The 17,144-nt window shown below is 31.8% G+C and overlaps 1 protein-coding gene across 1 annotated transcript in view; it reads left to right on the plus strand.

Moving 5' to 3' along the window:
• Nucleotides 1-17,144, plus strand: part of gtpbp6 (GTP binding protein 6 (putative)) — a 41,288-nt gene that overhangs the window by 13,048 nt on the left and 11,096 nt on the right. The window contains exons 2-7 of the mRNA XM_061977544.2: nucleotides 1,324-1,451; nucleotides 1,644-1,687; nucleotides 5,876-6,267; nucleotides 14,715-14,852; nucleotides 14,915-14,985; nucleotides 15,042-15,172. Of these exons, the coding sequence (XP_061833528.1) occupies nucleotides 1,362-1,451; nucleotides 1,644-1,687; nucleotides 5,876-6,267; nucleotides 14,715-14,852; nucleotides 14,915-14,985; nucleotides 15,042-15,172 (866 nt within the window). The 5' untranslated portion in view covers nucleotides 1,324-1,361. The remainder of the gene's footprint in view (nucleotides 1-1,323; nucleotides 1,452-1,643; nucleotides 1,688-5,875; nucleotides 6,268-14,714; nucleotides 14,853-14,914; nucleotides 14,986-15,041; nucleotides 15,173-17,144) is intronic.

Genomic DNA, 17,144 nt, shown 5'->3' on the forward strand with positions numbered 1-17,144 from the left:
CTAACCTGACATGATGTTAAAATGTAACATTAGCATGTAGCTTATGTTGCTTTGCTAGTGTTGCTAACCTGGAATGATATTAAAATGCAATGTTAGCATGCAGCTCAAATCGCTATGCTAGTGTTGCTAACCTGACGTGATGTTAAAATGTAACATTATTATGTAGCTTATGTTGCTATGCTAGTGTTGCTAACCTGACATGATGTTAAAATGTAACATTAGCATGTAGCTTATGTTGCTATGCTAGTGTTGCTAACCTGGAATGATATTAAAATGCAATGTTAGCATGTAGCTCACATATATATGCTAGTGTTGCTTGTCTAGAATTATGATAAAACATAATGTTAGCATGTAGCTCACATAGATATGCTAGTGTTGCTAACCTAGCAGGATGTTAAAATGTAATGTTAACATGTAGCTGACATAGCTATGCTAGTATTGCTAACGTAGAATGATGTTAAAATGTAACATTAGCATGTAGTTTATGTTGCTATGCTAGTGTTGCTAACCTGGAATGATATTAAAATGCAATGTTAGCATGTAGCTCACATATATATGCAAGTGTTGCTTGTCTAGAATTATGATAAAACATAATGTTAGCATGTAACTCACATATATATGTTAGTGTTGCTAACCTAGCAGGATGTTAAAATGTAATGTTAGCATGTAGCTGACATAGCTATGCTAGTATTGCTAACGTAGAATGATGTTAAAATACAATGTTAGTATGTAGCTCAGATGTTGCTAGTCTAGAATGATGTTAAAATGTAATTTTAGCATGTAGCTCCCATAGCTATGATAGTGTTGCATGTCTAGAATTATGATAAAATGTAATGTTAGCATGTAGCTCACATAACTATGCTAGTGTTGTTAACCTAGCATGATGTTAAAATGTAACATTAGCATGTAACTTATGTTGCTATGCTAGTGCTTTTAACCTGGAATGATCCATCCATCCATTTTCTACCGCTTGTCCCTTTTGGAGCCTATCTCAGAATGATGTCAACATGTAATAATAGCATAGCATGATGCTAACATGCGTGTTCGCTTGTCCCTGTGCAGTACGTTAGCTTAGGTTTTACAGCAACTTTTCATTGTAAACTGAAGTCAGCTGGGGTAGGCTCCAGCTTACCTGTGACTCTAATGGGCTCAAGCGATACAGAAAATGGGGAAGGCCTAAGTGTTAAAAGAAAAGTGAAATAAAAACAAGGAGGTTATGATTTAAGAACGTGATCTGGACCAGATCCTGATTTGCACACACATTACAAAGGTGATTGGGATCAGGTCTGATTTGAAAAGTGTGTATTTTTGTGTGGATATCAGAGGTCCAAGACTTCTTACCTGACGTGTGGCAGACGCCCATGAAGCCGAGCAGCAGTCCTGTGGGCCACAGTGGTCCCAGCATGGCCACCGGCCCCCCCACTGGGAAGTTGTTTGGGAAGAAAAATCAGGTGAGACTTCCTGCCAGGTGAAGTCATGTTCCTCTGCTCCTCCGAGGCATCTGTGGTCCTGAAGGAATGTGAGGCTCAAGTGGCGTCTTGTTGGCTCGCGGACTCAAAGGAAATCCTGCCAACGCTCGATGGAACTCTCTTTCTTTCTGTCTTCCACCAAGACTTGAGTCCGACCTGTTCGACTTCTTTCAGCCGGACTACGCCCACAGCGTCACGCCAGGAACCAATCATCATCTGTGAGTCACCATCTTTGTCTACGCTCTTCTTCTCACACTTTAACACTTTTTTTGGTGGAAAATTTGTTGCAATTTTTTTTTTTTTATAGAAAAAAAATACATTTTGGAGACTGCTATTTTTCATTTTGGTTAAAACATTTTACATTACAAATGTCTTTTAAATAAAAACATTTTTGGGAAAAAACGTTTTTGTTACAACATATTTTTATTGACATTTTTTTAGTTGCACATTTTTATCTAGTTACAAAAAAATGTTTTGCTGTCACACTTTTTATTAACACTTTTTTTGGTTGCAAATTTGTATTTTGTTGCATTTTTTTCCAATAGAACACTTATTTTTATTAAAATGAAATTATAACTTTTTAGTTGGTTTTTTTGCCATTTTTTTTAATAGAACATTTTTAATTTTTTGGAGGCTGCAAATTATTTATTAAGATTAAATTAAATTATTATTATTATTATTTATTTTTTTTTTGCATTTTTTTTTTAATAGAAAAAAAATACATTTTGGAGGCTGCAATTTTTCATTTTGGTTAAAACATTTTACATTATGAATGTCTTTTAAATTATAATTTTTTTGGTTAAAAACGTTTTTGTTAAAACATTTTTCTTTTGAAATTTTTTTAGTTGCACATTTGTATCTAGTTACAAAAAACTTTTTTGCTGTCACACTTTTTATTAACACTTTTTTGGTTGCAAATTTGTATTTTGTTGCATTTTTTTTCCCAATAGAAAAAATTATATATTTTTTGGAGGCTGCAATTGATTTATTAAAATTAAAATATATTTTTTAATTTATTTATTTATTTTGTTGCATTTTCTTTTATAGAAAAAAAATACTTTTTGGAGGCTGCAATTTTTAATTTTGGTTAAAACATTTTACATTACGAATGTCTTTTAAATTATAATTTTTTTGGTTAAAAACGTTTTTGTTAAAACATTTTTCTTTTGAAATTTTTTTAGTTGCACATTTGTATCTAGTTACAAAAAACTTTTTTGCTGTCACACTTTTTATTAACACTTTTTTGGTTGCAAATTTGTATTTTGTTGCATTTTTTTTCCCAATAGAAAAAATTATATATTTTTTGGAGGCTGCAATTGATTTATTAAAATTAAAATATATTTTTATATTTATTTATTTATTTTGTTGCGTTTTCTTTTATAGAAAAAAAATACTTTTTGGAGGCTGCAATTTTTAATTTTGGTTAAAACATTTTACATTACGAATGTCTTTTAAATGATATTTTTTTGGGTTACAAACGTTTTTATTATAACATATTTTTGTTGAAATTTTTTTAGTTGCACATTTTTATCTAGTTACAAATAACTGTTTTGCTGTCACACTTTTTATTAACACTTTTTTGGTTGCAAATGTGTATTTTGTTGCATTTTTTTTTTCCAATAGAAAATGTTTTATATTTTTTGGAGGCTGCAATTTATTTATTACAATTAAATTACAACTTGTTTTGGTTTTTTTGCAAATTTTTTTAAATAGAAATGTTTTAATTTTTTGGAGGCTGCAAATTATTTATTAAAATTAAATAAAATTATTTATTTATTTATTTATTTATTTTGTTGCATTTTTTTAATAGAAATAAAATACTTTTTGGAGGCTGCAATTTTTAATTTTGGTTAAAACATTTTACATTACGAATGTCTTTTAAATTATGATTTTTTTGGTTACAAACGTTTTTGTTACAACATATTTTTGTTGACATTTTTTAGTTGCACATTCTAGTTACAAAAACTGTTTTGCTGTCACTTTTTAGTAACACTTTTTTGGTTACAAATTTGTATTTTGTTGCATTTTTTTCCCAATAGAAAAAAAAAAGTTTTTTGGAGGCTGCAATTTATTTATTAAAATTAAAATGAAATTATTTATTTATTTTGTTGCTTTTTTTTTAATAGAAAAAAAAAAAAACTTTTTGGAGGCTGCAATTTTTAATTTTGGTTAAAACATTTTACATTACGAATGTCTTTTAAATTATAATTTTTTTGGTTACAAACGTTTTCGTTACAACATATTTTTGTTGACATTTTTTTAGTTGCACATTTTTATCTAGTTACAAAAAAGTGTTTTGCTGTCACACTTTTTATCTACACTTTTTTGGTAGCAAATTTTTTTTGTTGCATTTCTTTTTTTTCAATAGAAAAAAAAATTTGGAGGCTGCAAATCTTATTTTGGTTAAAACATTTTACATTACAAATGTCTTTGAAGTGATCATTTTTTTGTAATTCTTCTTTTGCTATCAACTTTTTTATCACGTTTTTGTTACAACATATTTTTGTTGACATTTTTTTAGTTGCACGGTTTTATTCAGTCATTATTCACACTTTTTATTAACACTTTTTGGTTGCAAATTTTTATTTTGTTGCATTTTTTTTCAATACAATCATTTTTTGGAGGCTGCAAATTATTTATTAAAATTAAATAAAACTATTAATTTATTTTGTTGTAACTTTAAAAAATTATATAAAACATTGTTTTGTTATTTTTGGAGGCTGCAAATCTTAATTTTGGTTAAAACATTTTACATTACAAATGTCTTTGAAGTTATCATTTTTTTGTAATTATTTTCTTGGTTACAAACTTTTCTTTTACGTATTTGTTACAACATATTTTTGTTGACATTTTTCTAGATGCACATTTTTATTTAGTTACAAAGAACGGTCTTGTTGTCACACCTTTTTTTAACACTTTGTTTGCAAATTTTTATTTTGTTGCATTTTTTTTTTCTATAGAAAATTTAAGTTTTCTATAGAAAAATTTGGGTGACCAATCTGACCACAGAACTTTCCTCCAGAAAGTCTTATCTTTGTCCATGTGATGTCAGATGAAACAAAAATGGAGCTGTTTGGCCACAATACCCAGCAATATGTTTGGAGGAGAAAAGGTGAGGTCCTTAATCCCATGAACACCATTCCTACCGTCAAGCATGGTGGTGGTAGTATTATGCTCTGGGCCTGTTTTGCTGCCAATGGAACTGGTGCTTTAAATGGGACAATGAAAAAGGAGGATTACCTCCAAATTCTTCAGGACAAGCTACAATGATCAGCCCGGAGGTTGGGTCTTGGGCGCAGTTGGGTGTTCCAACAGGACAATGACCCCAAACACACGTCAAAAGTGGTAAAGGAATGGCTAAATCAGGCTAGAATGAGGAAAGTTTGTTTTATAAATACAAAACCTTTGGTCCTAATTTGTCTCCACAATATATTCACCAACATGAATAGTCAATAATACATGTATTTATAATAAATTGTTGCTTTTTTAACATAAATATAACTGACACATTGACATACTAAAAACGAAACCGGCTGCTGAACAATTAAAAAAAAAAAAGATTTGAAGTGAAATTGAAACCAGTTTTAAAGCGCAATGACACAGTTGTCCTTTAGGGGACAGTGTAAACAAGGTCAAAAGACTGCCAAAAAGAGGGTTCTTTTTACATATTTTCAGTCGTTAAATAACATTGTAAAATAATTTGTATACTAATCAGTTCATTTCTTGCATTGTGACGTCACTGGGTCAATTTTGTAAAATGTATTTTCAAAACTAAATTTAATACCGGAAGAGCATTTGAACCGATGACACAACCCTCCTTCAGAGGGCAGGCTCAGCATTAACTATCGGAAAACGGGGTCAAAATAAGTAATTTATATATTTTTTTTTAATAATTATATTAAAGTAGTTATGTATGCATGTATGTCATGGGATTCCGCTGGATGATGTATTTTATGTTTAATTCACGAAATAAAAACTATACCGGAAGTGACGCACAAGAAAACAAATAGCTACAGAATACAGTTCCCGAGTTTTGTCTTGAAGACGCCGCCCTCTCAGCTGCAGCGAGTAAAATGCCACTCTAATACGCCTTTAGTATGCGAAATAACTATATTTTACACTAAATGATCATTTTGACCGGTGGGAAAAGCTTGAGAAAATATTGTAGCGTTCAAGTAGAAATACCATGTTTGCCTGCAAGTCCAGATGTAGGGTAACTTGATTCAAGCCGAGTAGCAGAAAGTCAATGTTTTGGTAGGAAAACAATGTCAGAAAGACGTTAGTGAAAGTTAATAAACTGTCGAGTTGGTGGCTGTGCGTGAGTGTCAATCTATCAGCTCACAAGAAGAAGTGTGAGGAGGGAGAAAAGAAGCAATTTGGATTAAAGTTAGTTTATTTATTAACAGGCACCTTCCCAACATGGCGGCGGTGAGGAAGCTCCTCATGCTACACCGACTTTTCCCGCTCCGCCACAGCCTGAGGGGAGCTTCCACCTGCGGCCCCCCGGGGATGAGCTGCCTTCCCCGGCCGAGAGGTTCCTACGTGCCGCACTGCAGCAGAGCGTTTGTCCTTTCCGGCTGCGCCCTCAAACACACACAATACCTGACTGGACCTTTTAGCAGCCCAGAAGAGGATGTGGAGGATGAGGATGAAGACTTCATGGAGGAGCAGGAGGTGGAGGAGATGTTCCAGCAGCTGCAACCCGACATAGTCGTCCCAGGAGCGGGGGACCACCACCGGGTGTTTGTGGTGCACCCTGACGTCAAGTGGGGGAGCAGAAAGCAACACCTGACCACAGGTAAATGGAAGTGACACATTCATGTTCTCCTAACTGGAACAAAACCACAGGATATCTTCTTCTGTTCTTCTAATCAGGGGGGCCAAACTGGCTCCACTGAGGGCCAAACAGAAAAATCTAAACTTGCAGGGGCCATTTTAATATTTTCATTTTCAAAACCAATACAATATATATAAAAACATGTTGTTGTTTTTTACCTCTAAGAACCCTTCAAGTTTGGTCTAGTGGACCCAGAAGGGTCTCAGTCATATAAATGTTAAAAATAAGTAATGTATTATTATTTTTTATTAATATTATTATTTTTATTAATATTATTATTAGACTTTTAAACTCTTTTTGAACCAAAACTTTTTAAAACGCCGCTGTACGGAGTGGTACACGGTCGTAGGGAGAAGTACAGAGCAGTTGCGTCTCCCAGTCATACTTGCCAACCCTCCCCATTTTCCCGGGAGACTCCCGAATTTCAGTGCCCCTCCCGAAAATCTCCCGGGGCAACCATTCTCCCGAATTTCTCCCGATTTCCACCCAGACAACAATATTGGGGGCGTGCCTTAAAGGCACTGCCTTTGCGTGCCGGCCCAATCACATAATATCTACAGCTTTTCACACACACACACAAGTGAATGCAAGGCATACTTGGTCAACAGCCATACAGGTCACACTGAGGGTGGCCGTACAAACAACTTTAACACTGTTACAAATATGCGCCACACTGTGAACCCACACCAAACAAGAATGACAAACACATTTCGGGAGAACATCCGCACCGTAACACAACATAAACACAACAGAACAAATACCCAGAACCCCTTGCTAGGGATGTGCTGCCGATATTTGCCAAAAATTGCGTATCGGCAAGGCATGGGAAAATGCCGATCCAGATCCAGTTTTAAAAAAAAACTCCGGTCCGTGTTTTTCAACGCACCGATTTAAGTAATACATTCCACTTTTCTGCTGCTCCGTAATTTTTAAAATGTTTGTTTTTAGCTGCTGGCATTACACGACAGGCTCTTCTCACTCTTTCCTGTGTCTCCCTCTCACAGACAGCAAGTGCACCTTCTTACACACGTCACATACTGTCACGTCATACGTCACATACGTATACGTCCTCCCCGAGCAGAGAGGTAGCAGCATGGCTAACGTTAGCTGTGATGCTAGCGCAGCCGTGCGAGCAACGCTCCCTCTAAGGTGCTCGCCTGTGCAATTGCGCACTGTTTAAGCGTCCTCTGCGCATAGCAAATCTATGCCACGCACAAAATCAAATAAAAAAATAAGCGCATAACAATTTTCGACACACGGACACGACAGAGAAAACAGTTTTCGTCATCATTGTTCAAATATTGTGACGTCTGTCGAGACGCTTATCTCCATTCGGTGCCACACGTCCACACCATCAAAATGCCGAGGCCAAAATTTCCACATCAACACCGTATGAAAAAATTTGTGATTTTTTTTAGTTGTGATTTCCTTCTCTGCATGAAAGTTTAAAAGTAGCATATATTAATGCAGTATGAAGAAGAATGTTTTAATGTAGACATGCAAGCCTTGAAAGAACATTTTGAAAATCAAGACTACATTTCCTGCAAATGGGTGCATTTCTACCCTATATTTTAACTTTAGATTTATTCTCATATCAAACTCTTTTGGCTGTCTTTTTGACACTTACATCCGGCGCCCCCCTCCACACCCTGGATTATAAATAATGTAAATAATTCAATGTGATTATCTTGTGTGATGACTGTATTATGATGATAGTATATATCTGATAGTATATATCTGTATCATGAATCAATTTAAGTGGACCCCGACTTAAACAAGTTGAAAAACTTATTGGGGTGTTACCATTTAGTGGTCAATTGTACGGAATATGTACTTCACTGTGCAACCTAATAATAAAAGTCTCAATCAATCAATGAAAACACATAGAATCATCATACTGCTGTGATTATATGCATCAAGTGTTCATTCAAGGCTAAGGCAAAATATCGAGATATATATCGTGTATCGCAATATGGCCTTAAAATATCGCAATATTAAAAAAAGGCCATATCGCCCAGCCCTAGTTCAATGATGCCATTTCTGTTTGTCATGTATAATTTTGTCTATTTTGTGTTTATCCTTGAATAAACAGGTCAGTTTCTTGTTACCAACCATTGTGTATTATTCAAACTCCCCTAATTCAGCTGGCTAGTTGTTATCAAGAGTACTAAAACCCTTTTCAACATGATTCTGACAACTAAGTAGGCTAAATAACTTTAAACTTTAATACATGCTCGGATAGGCCAGTATTGGTATCGGTCAGTATCGGTATCGGATCGGAAATGCAAAAACAATATCGGTATCGGATCGGAAGTACAAAAACCTGGATCGGGACATCCCTACCCCTTGCAGCACTAACTCTTCCGGGACGCTACAATATACACCCCCCCCGCTACCCCCTACCCTCCCACCAACTCAACCCCGCCCACCTCAACCTCCTCATGCTCTCTCAGGGAGAGCATGTCCCAAATTCCAAGCTGCTGTTTTGAGGCATGTCAAAAAAAAAAAAACACTTTGTGACTTCAATAATAAATATGGCAGTGCCATGTTGGCATTTTTTCCATAACTTGAGTTGATTTATTTTGGAAAACCTTGTTACATTGTTTAATGCATCCAGCGGGGTATCACAACAAAATGAGGCATAATAATGTGTTGATTCCACGACTGTATATATCGGTATCGGTTGATATCAGAATCGGTAATTAAGAGTTGGACAATATTGGAATATCGGATATCTGCAAAAAAAACATTATCGGACATCTCTAAATATTATTAGTCATTGCTTCAATCTCGAGATCAACTTTGTTGATATTACTGTTGGCGTTAACGCACTTTTTGTGTCTTTTTACTAGGAGTGTAACGATACGTGTATTTGTATTGAACCGTTTCGGTACGGGGTGTACCGAACGAGTTTCCACACGGACATATTAAGTAGCGTAACGCACGTTGTGTAAACAATGCACACCGAGACACAACACACGGCATGCTAGCAGCGACCGGGCTAGGATAGACTGACCATACGTCCTCTTTTCACCGGACATGTCCTCTTTTGCGGGGCTGTCAGGGCGGTGTTTCTTAAATGCCTCAAATGTCCGGCATTTTGAGTTCGGGTTGCGTGTATTTTCAATGTACGTTCAGGGTTAAGAAGGGGTTAAAAACAAAACAAATTGTGCGTGCAGCAGCATTGGTGAGGGAGGGGCAGAGACAGAGAGAGAGAGAGAGTTATGATAAACGCGCATGCGTCGCCAGGCTCTGCTTTTTATCCATAGATTTATCACATTTAATTTTTTATTATCTATAGCAGGGGTGTCAAAAGTGTGCCCCGGAGGCAATTCGCGGCCCACGGCACATTCTAAAAATACTATTAAAATAAACAAAAACATAACAAAAGTGAAATAAAAAATGTTAAATGTAATTTAGAAAAAGTTGCAATGTTGACTAATAAAACAAAGCTGTTTTTTTTCTTTCAAACTGTCATTGCTCAAAACATAATATTGAATCAAAATCAATGTTATTATGAATTATTGACGTATCCAAGGTTCCCATTACTTCACATCAAATATTCCACTAAGAAAAATATTTTTGGTGGAAGATTTTGCAAATTTGGTAAATAAATAACCCAAAAATTTACATTTTGTTGTTTTATTACTGTACCGAAAATGAACCGAACCGTGACCTCTAAACCGAGGTACGTACCGAACCAAAATTTTTGTGTACCGTTACACCCTTACTTTTTACGCATTGAAATCAGGAAGGACACGCAATTGCAGAAGTCCGCACATCCCTTGGACGCGGATTTTTGAATATTTGATCGATTAGCGTGTTTTGTTTATATTTGCCGAATCAAATTTCCGTCCCCGTTTATTGCGTTTTTATTGGTCGTAAAAAAAAATTCACCGAAAGTTTTATCAATGACAAATACTGCCTCAGTTTGCACTGGGGCAACTTTACCGCGAGAGGCTGTCAAAAGAAAGACTTGATGGTAAACACTAAGGTGAGTGTAAAGTCAACTTTTTTAACTTCATCCTGTGCCATGTCTCCAGTAAATGACTTGTTTTAGTCTTTGTGAGTCCATGGAAACTTCACTTTTATCTCCCGCTGGGTCGACATTGTTTGAGGATGTAGACAGGCTAGCTGTTAGCTTCAAGCATTTATTATCTATATTTTTTATTATCTATAGCAGGGGTGTCAAAAGTGTGGCCCAGAGGCCATTTGGGGCCCACAGCTAATGTTTTAAAGGCCCACGGCACATTTAAAAATACTATTAAAAATAAACAAAAACATAACAAAAGTGAAATAAAAAAGCTTACAGGTGAAACGTTATTTAGAAAAAGCTGCAATGTTGACTAATAAAACAAAGCTGGTTTTTTTTGTCTTTAAAAACTGTCATTGCTCAAAACATAATATTGAATCAAAATCAATGTTTTTATGAATTATTGACCTATGCAAGGCTCCGACGACTTCACATCAAATATTCCACTTTGACAAATATTTTTTGTGGAAGATTTTGCATATTTTGTGTGTTGGCCATAAAAAAAAACATTGTTTTCTTTGACAAAAAGGGCAGAAAACAAACAAACAAAAAACAACAACAACAAAAAAACAACTTGGAATTGAGGGATGGATCTTGTGAAGTTGATGTAGACTCCAGAGATTTAAGCGTTAAATAAATATGCAAATTATTTATTAAAATTAAATACAATTATTTATTTATTTTGTTGCATTTTTTTTTAATAGAAAAAAAATACTTTTTGGAGGCTGCAATTTTTAATTTTGGTTAAAACGTTTTACATTACGAATGTCTTAAATTATAATTTTTTTGGTTACAAACGTTTTTGTTACAACATATTTTTGTTGACATTTTTTTAGTTGCACATTCTAGTTACAAAAAACTGTTTTGCTGTCACTTTTTATTAACACTTTTTTGGTTGCAAATTTGTATTTTGGAGGCTGTAATTTATTTATTAAAATCTAAATACAATTATGTATTTATTTATTTATTTTGTTGCATTTTTTTTTTTTATAGTAAAAAAAAAATTTTTGGAGGCTGCAATTTTTAATTTTGGTTAAAACATTTTACATTACGAATGTTAAATTAGAATTTTTTTGGTGACAAACGTTGTCGTTACAACATATTTTTGCACAATTTTATCTAGTTACAAAAAACTGTTTTGCTGTCACACTTTTTATTAACACTTTTTTGGTAGCAAATTTTTTTTTGTTGCATTTCTTTTTTTTTTTCAATAAAACATTTTTTTTATTTTTTGGAGGCTGCCAATCTTAATTTTGGTTAACACATTTTACATTACAAATGTCTTTGAAGTTATCATTTTTTTTATAATTCTTCTTTTGGTTTTTTATCACGTTTTCATTATCATTATTTCATGACCCAAGCAAAAAACTTTACATTTTTATTCTGAAATAAATACACCTACAACTTATTAAATACAACTGTAGAAAAAAATACCGGCAGCGGTAAAGTTTAGATACATGAAGGAAAGAAGAAAGTGAATGAATGTTTATAACTGAATAAATGTACATATGCAAAAAAAAAAAAAGTTTTCTTTTGTATTATTTTTTAATGAATTAAGTAACGTTTATGACAACCTTTTCCCAAAACACAATATAGAATGTGAGATATAACAGGATAATGCATACATTTATCATTTGTTTTCAAAACGCTTACAAAAAAGTGGGACCCCTAAAATTTACTGTGGGACCCCATTTTTATGACTTGATGGGGTCCTTGAGACCCCATTTTGAAAATTCCTAGCGCAAACAGTGGATATGAAGTTTTTTGCTTTTCTTGATGGTTTATTAACAAATAATATTTTCCACCCAAATATTTCAAAGTGGAATATTTGATGGCGCCTTGAATATGTCAATAATTCATAACACTGATGTTAATTTATAATTATTTGCTTAGCAATGACATTTTTTTTAATCCCGCTAAAATTCTTGGTGTTCAAAAAGGGCCCCACTCAAAATAGTGTAAAAATATTTATTTTTGTACTTTAAACACATCTTTAGATCAATTTTAGATTTATCCGTTGATTATAAGTTTTAGTTTTTCATGTTTTTTTTGTTTGTTTGATGCCTTTTTGTCAAAGAAAACTGATTTTTATATGAAAAAAAATTTCAAGTGGAATATTTGATGGAGACTTGAAGTTCTTATTTTATTTTGTATGTATATTTTTGTTTGTTTTATGCCTTTATGTCAAAGAAAACATATTTTTGTATGCAAACACACAATATGCAATATTTTCTGTAAATAAATATTTTAGGGAATATTTGATGGAACCCAAAGGCTTTTTTATTTTATTTTTTTTAATGTTTTTTGTTTGTTTTATGCTTTTCTGTCAAATAAAACAGATTTTTATGCAGCAAACAAACAAAATATTTTCCCCAAAAAATATTTTAAAATGGAATATTTGATGGAGCCTTGAATATGTCAATAATTCATAACAACATTGATTTTAATTCATAATTATTTGCTTAGCAATGACAGGTTTTTTTAAATCCCCACTCAAAAAAGTGTAAAAATATATATTTTTTTACTTTTAACACATCTTTAGATCAACTTCAGATATATATTTTGATTATAAGTTTTAATTTGTAATTAATTTGTTTGTTTTATGCCTTTTTTTTTATTAAAGAAAACAGATTTTTACACGGCAAACACACAAAATAAGCAATATTTTCCCAAACGTTTTTTTTAAGTGGAATATTTCATGAAGGCCTGCAGTTTTTACTATTTCAAAAAAAATAATTTTGTTTGATGCCTTTTTGTCAAAACTTGGTCAAAGAAAACAGATTTTTATATGGCGAATACACAACATTTGCAATATTTTCCCCAAAAAATATTTTAAGTGGAATATTTGATGGAGCCTTGACATTATTTTTGTTTGTTTTTTTTTGTTTGTTTTATGCCTTTTTGTCAAAGAAAACAGATTTTTATATGGCGAATACACAAAATTTGCAATATTTTCCCCAAAAAATATTTTAAAAGTGGAATATTTGATGGAGACTTAAGGTTTTCATTATTATTATTTTTAAGTTTTTTTTGTTTGTTTAATTTCTTTTTGTCAAAGAAAATGAATTTTTATATGGAAAACACACAAAATATGCAATATTTTCTCTAAAGAAATATTTCAAGTGGAATATTTGATGGAGACTTGAAGTTCTTATTTTATTTTGTATGTATATTTTTGTTTGTTTTATGCCTTTATGTCAAAGAAAACATATTTTTGTATGCAAACACACAATATGCAATATTTTCTGTAAATAAATATTTTAGGGAATATTTGATGGAACCCAAAGGCTTTTTTATTTTATTTTTTTTAATGTTTTTTGTTTGTTTTATGCTTTTCTGTCAAATAAAACAGATTTTTATGCAGCAAACAAACAAAATATTTTCCCCAAAAAATATTTTAAAATGGAATATTTGATGGAGCCTTGAATATGTCAATAATTCATAACAACATTGATTTTAATTCATAATTATTTGCTTAGCAATGACAGGTTTTTTTAAATCCCCACTCAAAAAAGTGTAAAAATATATATTTTTTTACTTTTAACACATCTTTAGATCAACTTCAGATATATATTTTGATTATAAGTTTTAATTTGTAATTAATTTGTTTGTTTTATGCCTTTTTTTTTATTAAAGAAAACAGATTTTTACACGGCAAACACACAAAATAAGCAATATTTTCCCAAACGTTTTTTTTAAGTGGAATATTTCATGAAGGCCTGCAGTTTTTACTATTTCAAAAAAAAAAAAAAATTTGTTTGATGCCTTTTTGTCAAAACTTGGTCAAAGAAAACAGATTTTTATATGGCGAATACACAACATTTGCAATATTTTCCCCAAAAAATATTTTAAGTGGAATATTTGATGGAGCCTTGACATTATTTTTGTTTGTTTTTTTTTGTTTGTTTTATGCCTTTTTGTCAAAGAAAACAGATTTTTATATGGCGAATACACAAAATTTGCAATATTTTCCCCAAAAAATATTTTAAAAGTGGAATATTTGATGGAGACTTAAGGTTTTCATTATTATTATTTTAAAGTTTTTTTTGTTTGTTTAATTTCTTTTTGTCAAAGAAAATGAATTTTTATATGGAAAACACACAAAATATGCAATATTTTCTCTAAAGAAATATTTCAAAGTGGAATATTTGATGGAGCCTTGAATAGGTCAATAATTCATAATAACATTGATTTTTTATTTATAATTATTCATTGAGAAATTACCATTTTAAATGGAAAAAAAACCAGCCTGCTTGGCAGCTTTGTGTTATTAGAGTCAACTTTGCAACTTCTTCTCGTTACTTTTCACCTGTTTGATCTTTTATTCCACTTTTCATGTCGTTTTCTTTTGTGGTCACATGACCCTCCCCTGCAGCCGAGCTGATGATGGCGGAGGCGGTGGCCCTCATCAACACGCTGGACAAGTGGACTGTGGTGGACCAGCTGGTCATGTCCACCAAGACTCCGGAGAAGAAGATGATCTTCGGCAAAGGCAACTTCCAGACCCTCACAGGTAACGTGACACCTGCCGGCCGGCGTGGAGACGTGGCACCAAGACCTGCTTTCCTCCCGCAGACAGGATCAGGAGGACAGCGGGCGTCACGGCGGTTTTTGTCAACGTGGAGCGTCTCTCCCCGTCCTCCGAGGTAAGGCGGGCTGAAGCCAGGCGCTGAGAGCAGACTGACCAAGCGTGCGCCCCCAGAGGGAGTTTGAGGAGGCCTGGGGGGTGAAGGTGCTGGACAGGTACTCCGTGGTCCTCCACATCTTCCGCTGCAACGCCAGAACCAAGGAGGCCAAGTTGCAGATCTCTCTGGCCGAGATCCCCCTGCTCAGGTAACCACCGCCATTTAGTTTTCTGCAATCCAAACATGCTTGGTGGGATGTGTTCCTCCTTTTGAGACCCCCACCACAAACACACCTCACCTTTTTTAAACTAAGACTAAGAAACAAATCACTATATCAAATTAAACATTTTGAAAGGAATTTTTATTTTGTTTCTTTTTTGTATTTAAAATGTTTTATTTTTCTTTTAAATATTTTTTATAAATAATTAAATATATATATATATATATTATTTTTTTTAAATATATATTTAAATTGTTATTTAAAAGCGATTTAGAATCAGGAGCAATTTAAATTTGAATCTTCTTTTTTTTTTGATTGACCCCTACCATCTAGTGCCTACATTTAAGTCTGTGTGCTATAAAACAAGTAAAACATTTTGAAAGGAATTTTTGTAAAATACATTTTTTGTATTTTAAATTGTTTATTTTAATTTTAAAATATTAGTATAAATAATTTAAAAAATAATATATTATTATTTTTTAAATTTTTTAATTATGATTTACATTAGGGTAAATAAGAATGTGTGCACCCCTCACCATCTAGGGCCTACATTTAGGTCTGTGTGCTGTAAAACGAGTAAAACATCACTACAGTCAAAACCGGTTAGAAAAGCTCCTTCTGGTTGCATGGACATGGCCTAAAAACGTATTTTTACACATTTTGTTTTTATAAAAATATATATTTTTTATATATACCTTTTAAAAATGTTTATATATATATATATATGTATGTATATATATATATATATATATATATATATATATATATATATATATATATATATATATATATATATATATATTTATTTTTATTTTTTTTAAATACAATTTAAAAAAATATAATTTTTATTTAACAATTTAAAAGCAATTTAGAATAAGGATAAATTTAAATTTGAATCTTTTTGTTGTTGTTGACCCCTACCATCTAGTGCCTAAAAACTTATTTTTACAAATTGATTTTTATAAAATGTTTATTTTTTTCTAATTAGATTGTTTTTTTAAATGTATATATATACATATTATATATTATATTATATATTATTATTATTATTATTATTAAAAAATGTAAAAGCAATTTACAATCAGGACACATTCAAATTTGAATCTTTTTTTGTTGTTAACTCCTACCATCTAGTGCCTACATTTAAGATTGTGTGCTATAAAACAAGTAAAACATCACTACAGTCAAAACAGGTTAGAAAAGCTCCTTCTGGTTGCATGGACATGGCCTAAACTTATTTTTACACATTTTATATTCATAAAATGTGGGGGGTTTTCTAAGTTGATTTAGAAAATGTTTTTTATTTATATATATATATATGTATATAATTTTGAATTTTTTTATATTTAATTTTTTAAATTATTTTTATTGTTATTTAAAAATGTAAAAGCAATTTAGAATCAGGATAAAGTCAAATTTGACTCGGTTTTTTGTTGTTGACCCCTACCATCTAGTGCCTACATTTAAGTCTGTGTGCTATAAAACGAGTAAAACATCACTACAGTCAAAACAGGTTAGAAAAGCTCCTTCTGGTTGCATGGACATGGCCTAAAAACGTATTTTTACACATTTTGTTTTTATAAAAATATATATTTTTTATATATACCTTTTAAAAATGTTTATATATATATATATATATATATATATATGTATATATATATATATATATATATATATATATATATATATATATATATATTTATTTTTTTTATATTTTTTTTAAATACAATTTAAAAAAATATAATTTTTATTTAACAATTTAAAAGCAATTTAGAATAAGGATAAATTTAAATTTGAATCTTTTTGTTGTTGTTGACCCCTACCATCTAGTGCCTAAAAACTTATTTTTACAAATTGATTTTTATAAAATGTTTATTTTTTCTAATTAGATTGTTTTTTTAAATGTATATATATACATATTATATATTATATTATATATTATTATTATTATTATTATTAA

The sequence above is a fragment of the Nerophis lumbriciformis genome, linkage group LG18 (genome assembly GCF_033978685.3).
Source record: "Nerophis lumbriciformis linkage group LG18, RoL_Nlum_v2.1, whole genome shotgun sequence".
NCBI lineage: Eukaryota > Metazoa > Chordata > Actinopteri > Syngnathiformes > Syngnathidae > Nerophis > Nerophis lumbriciformis.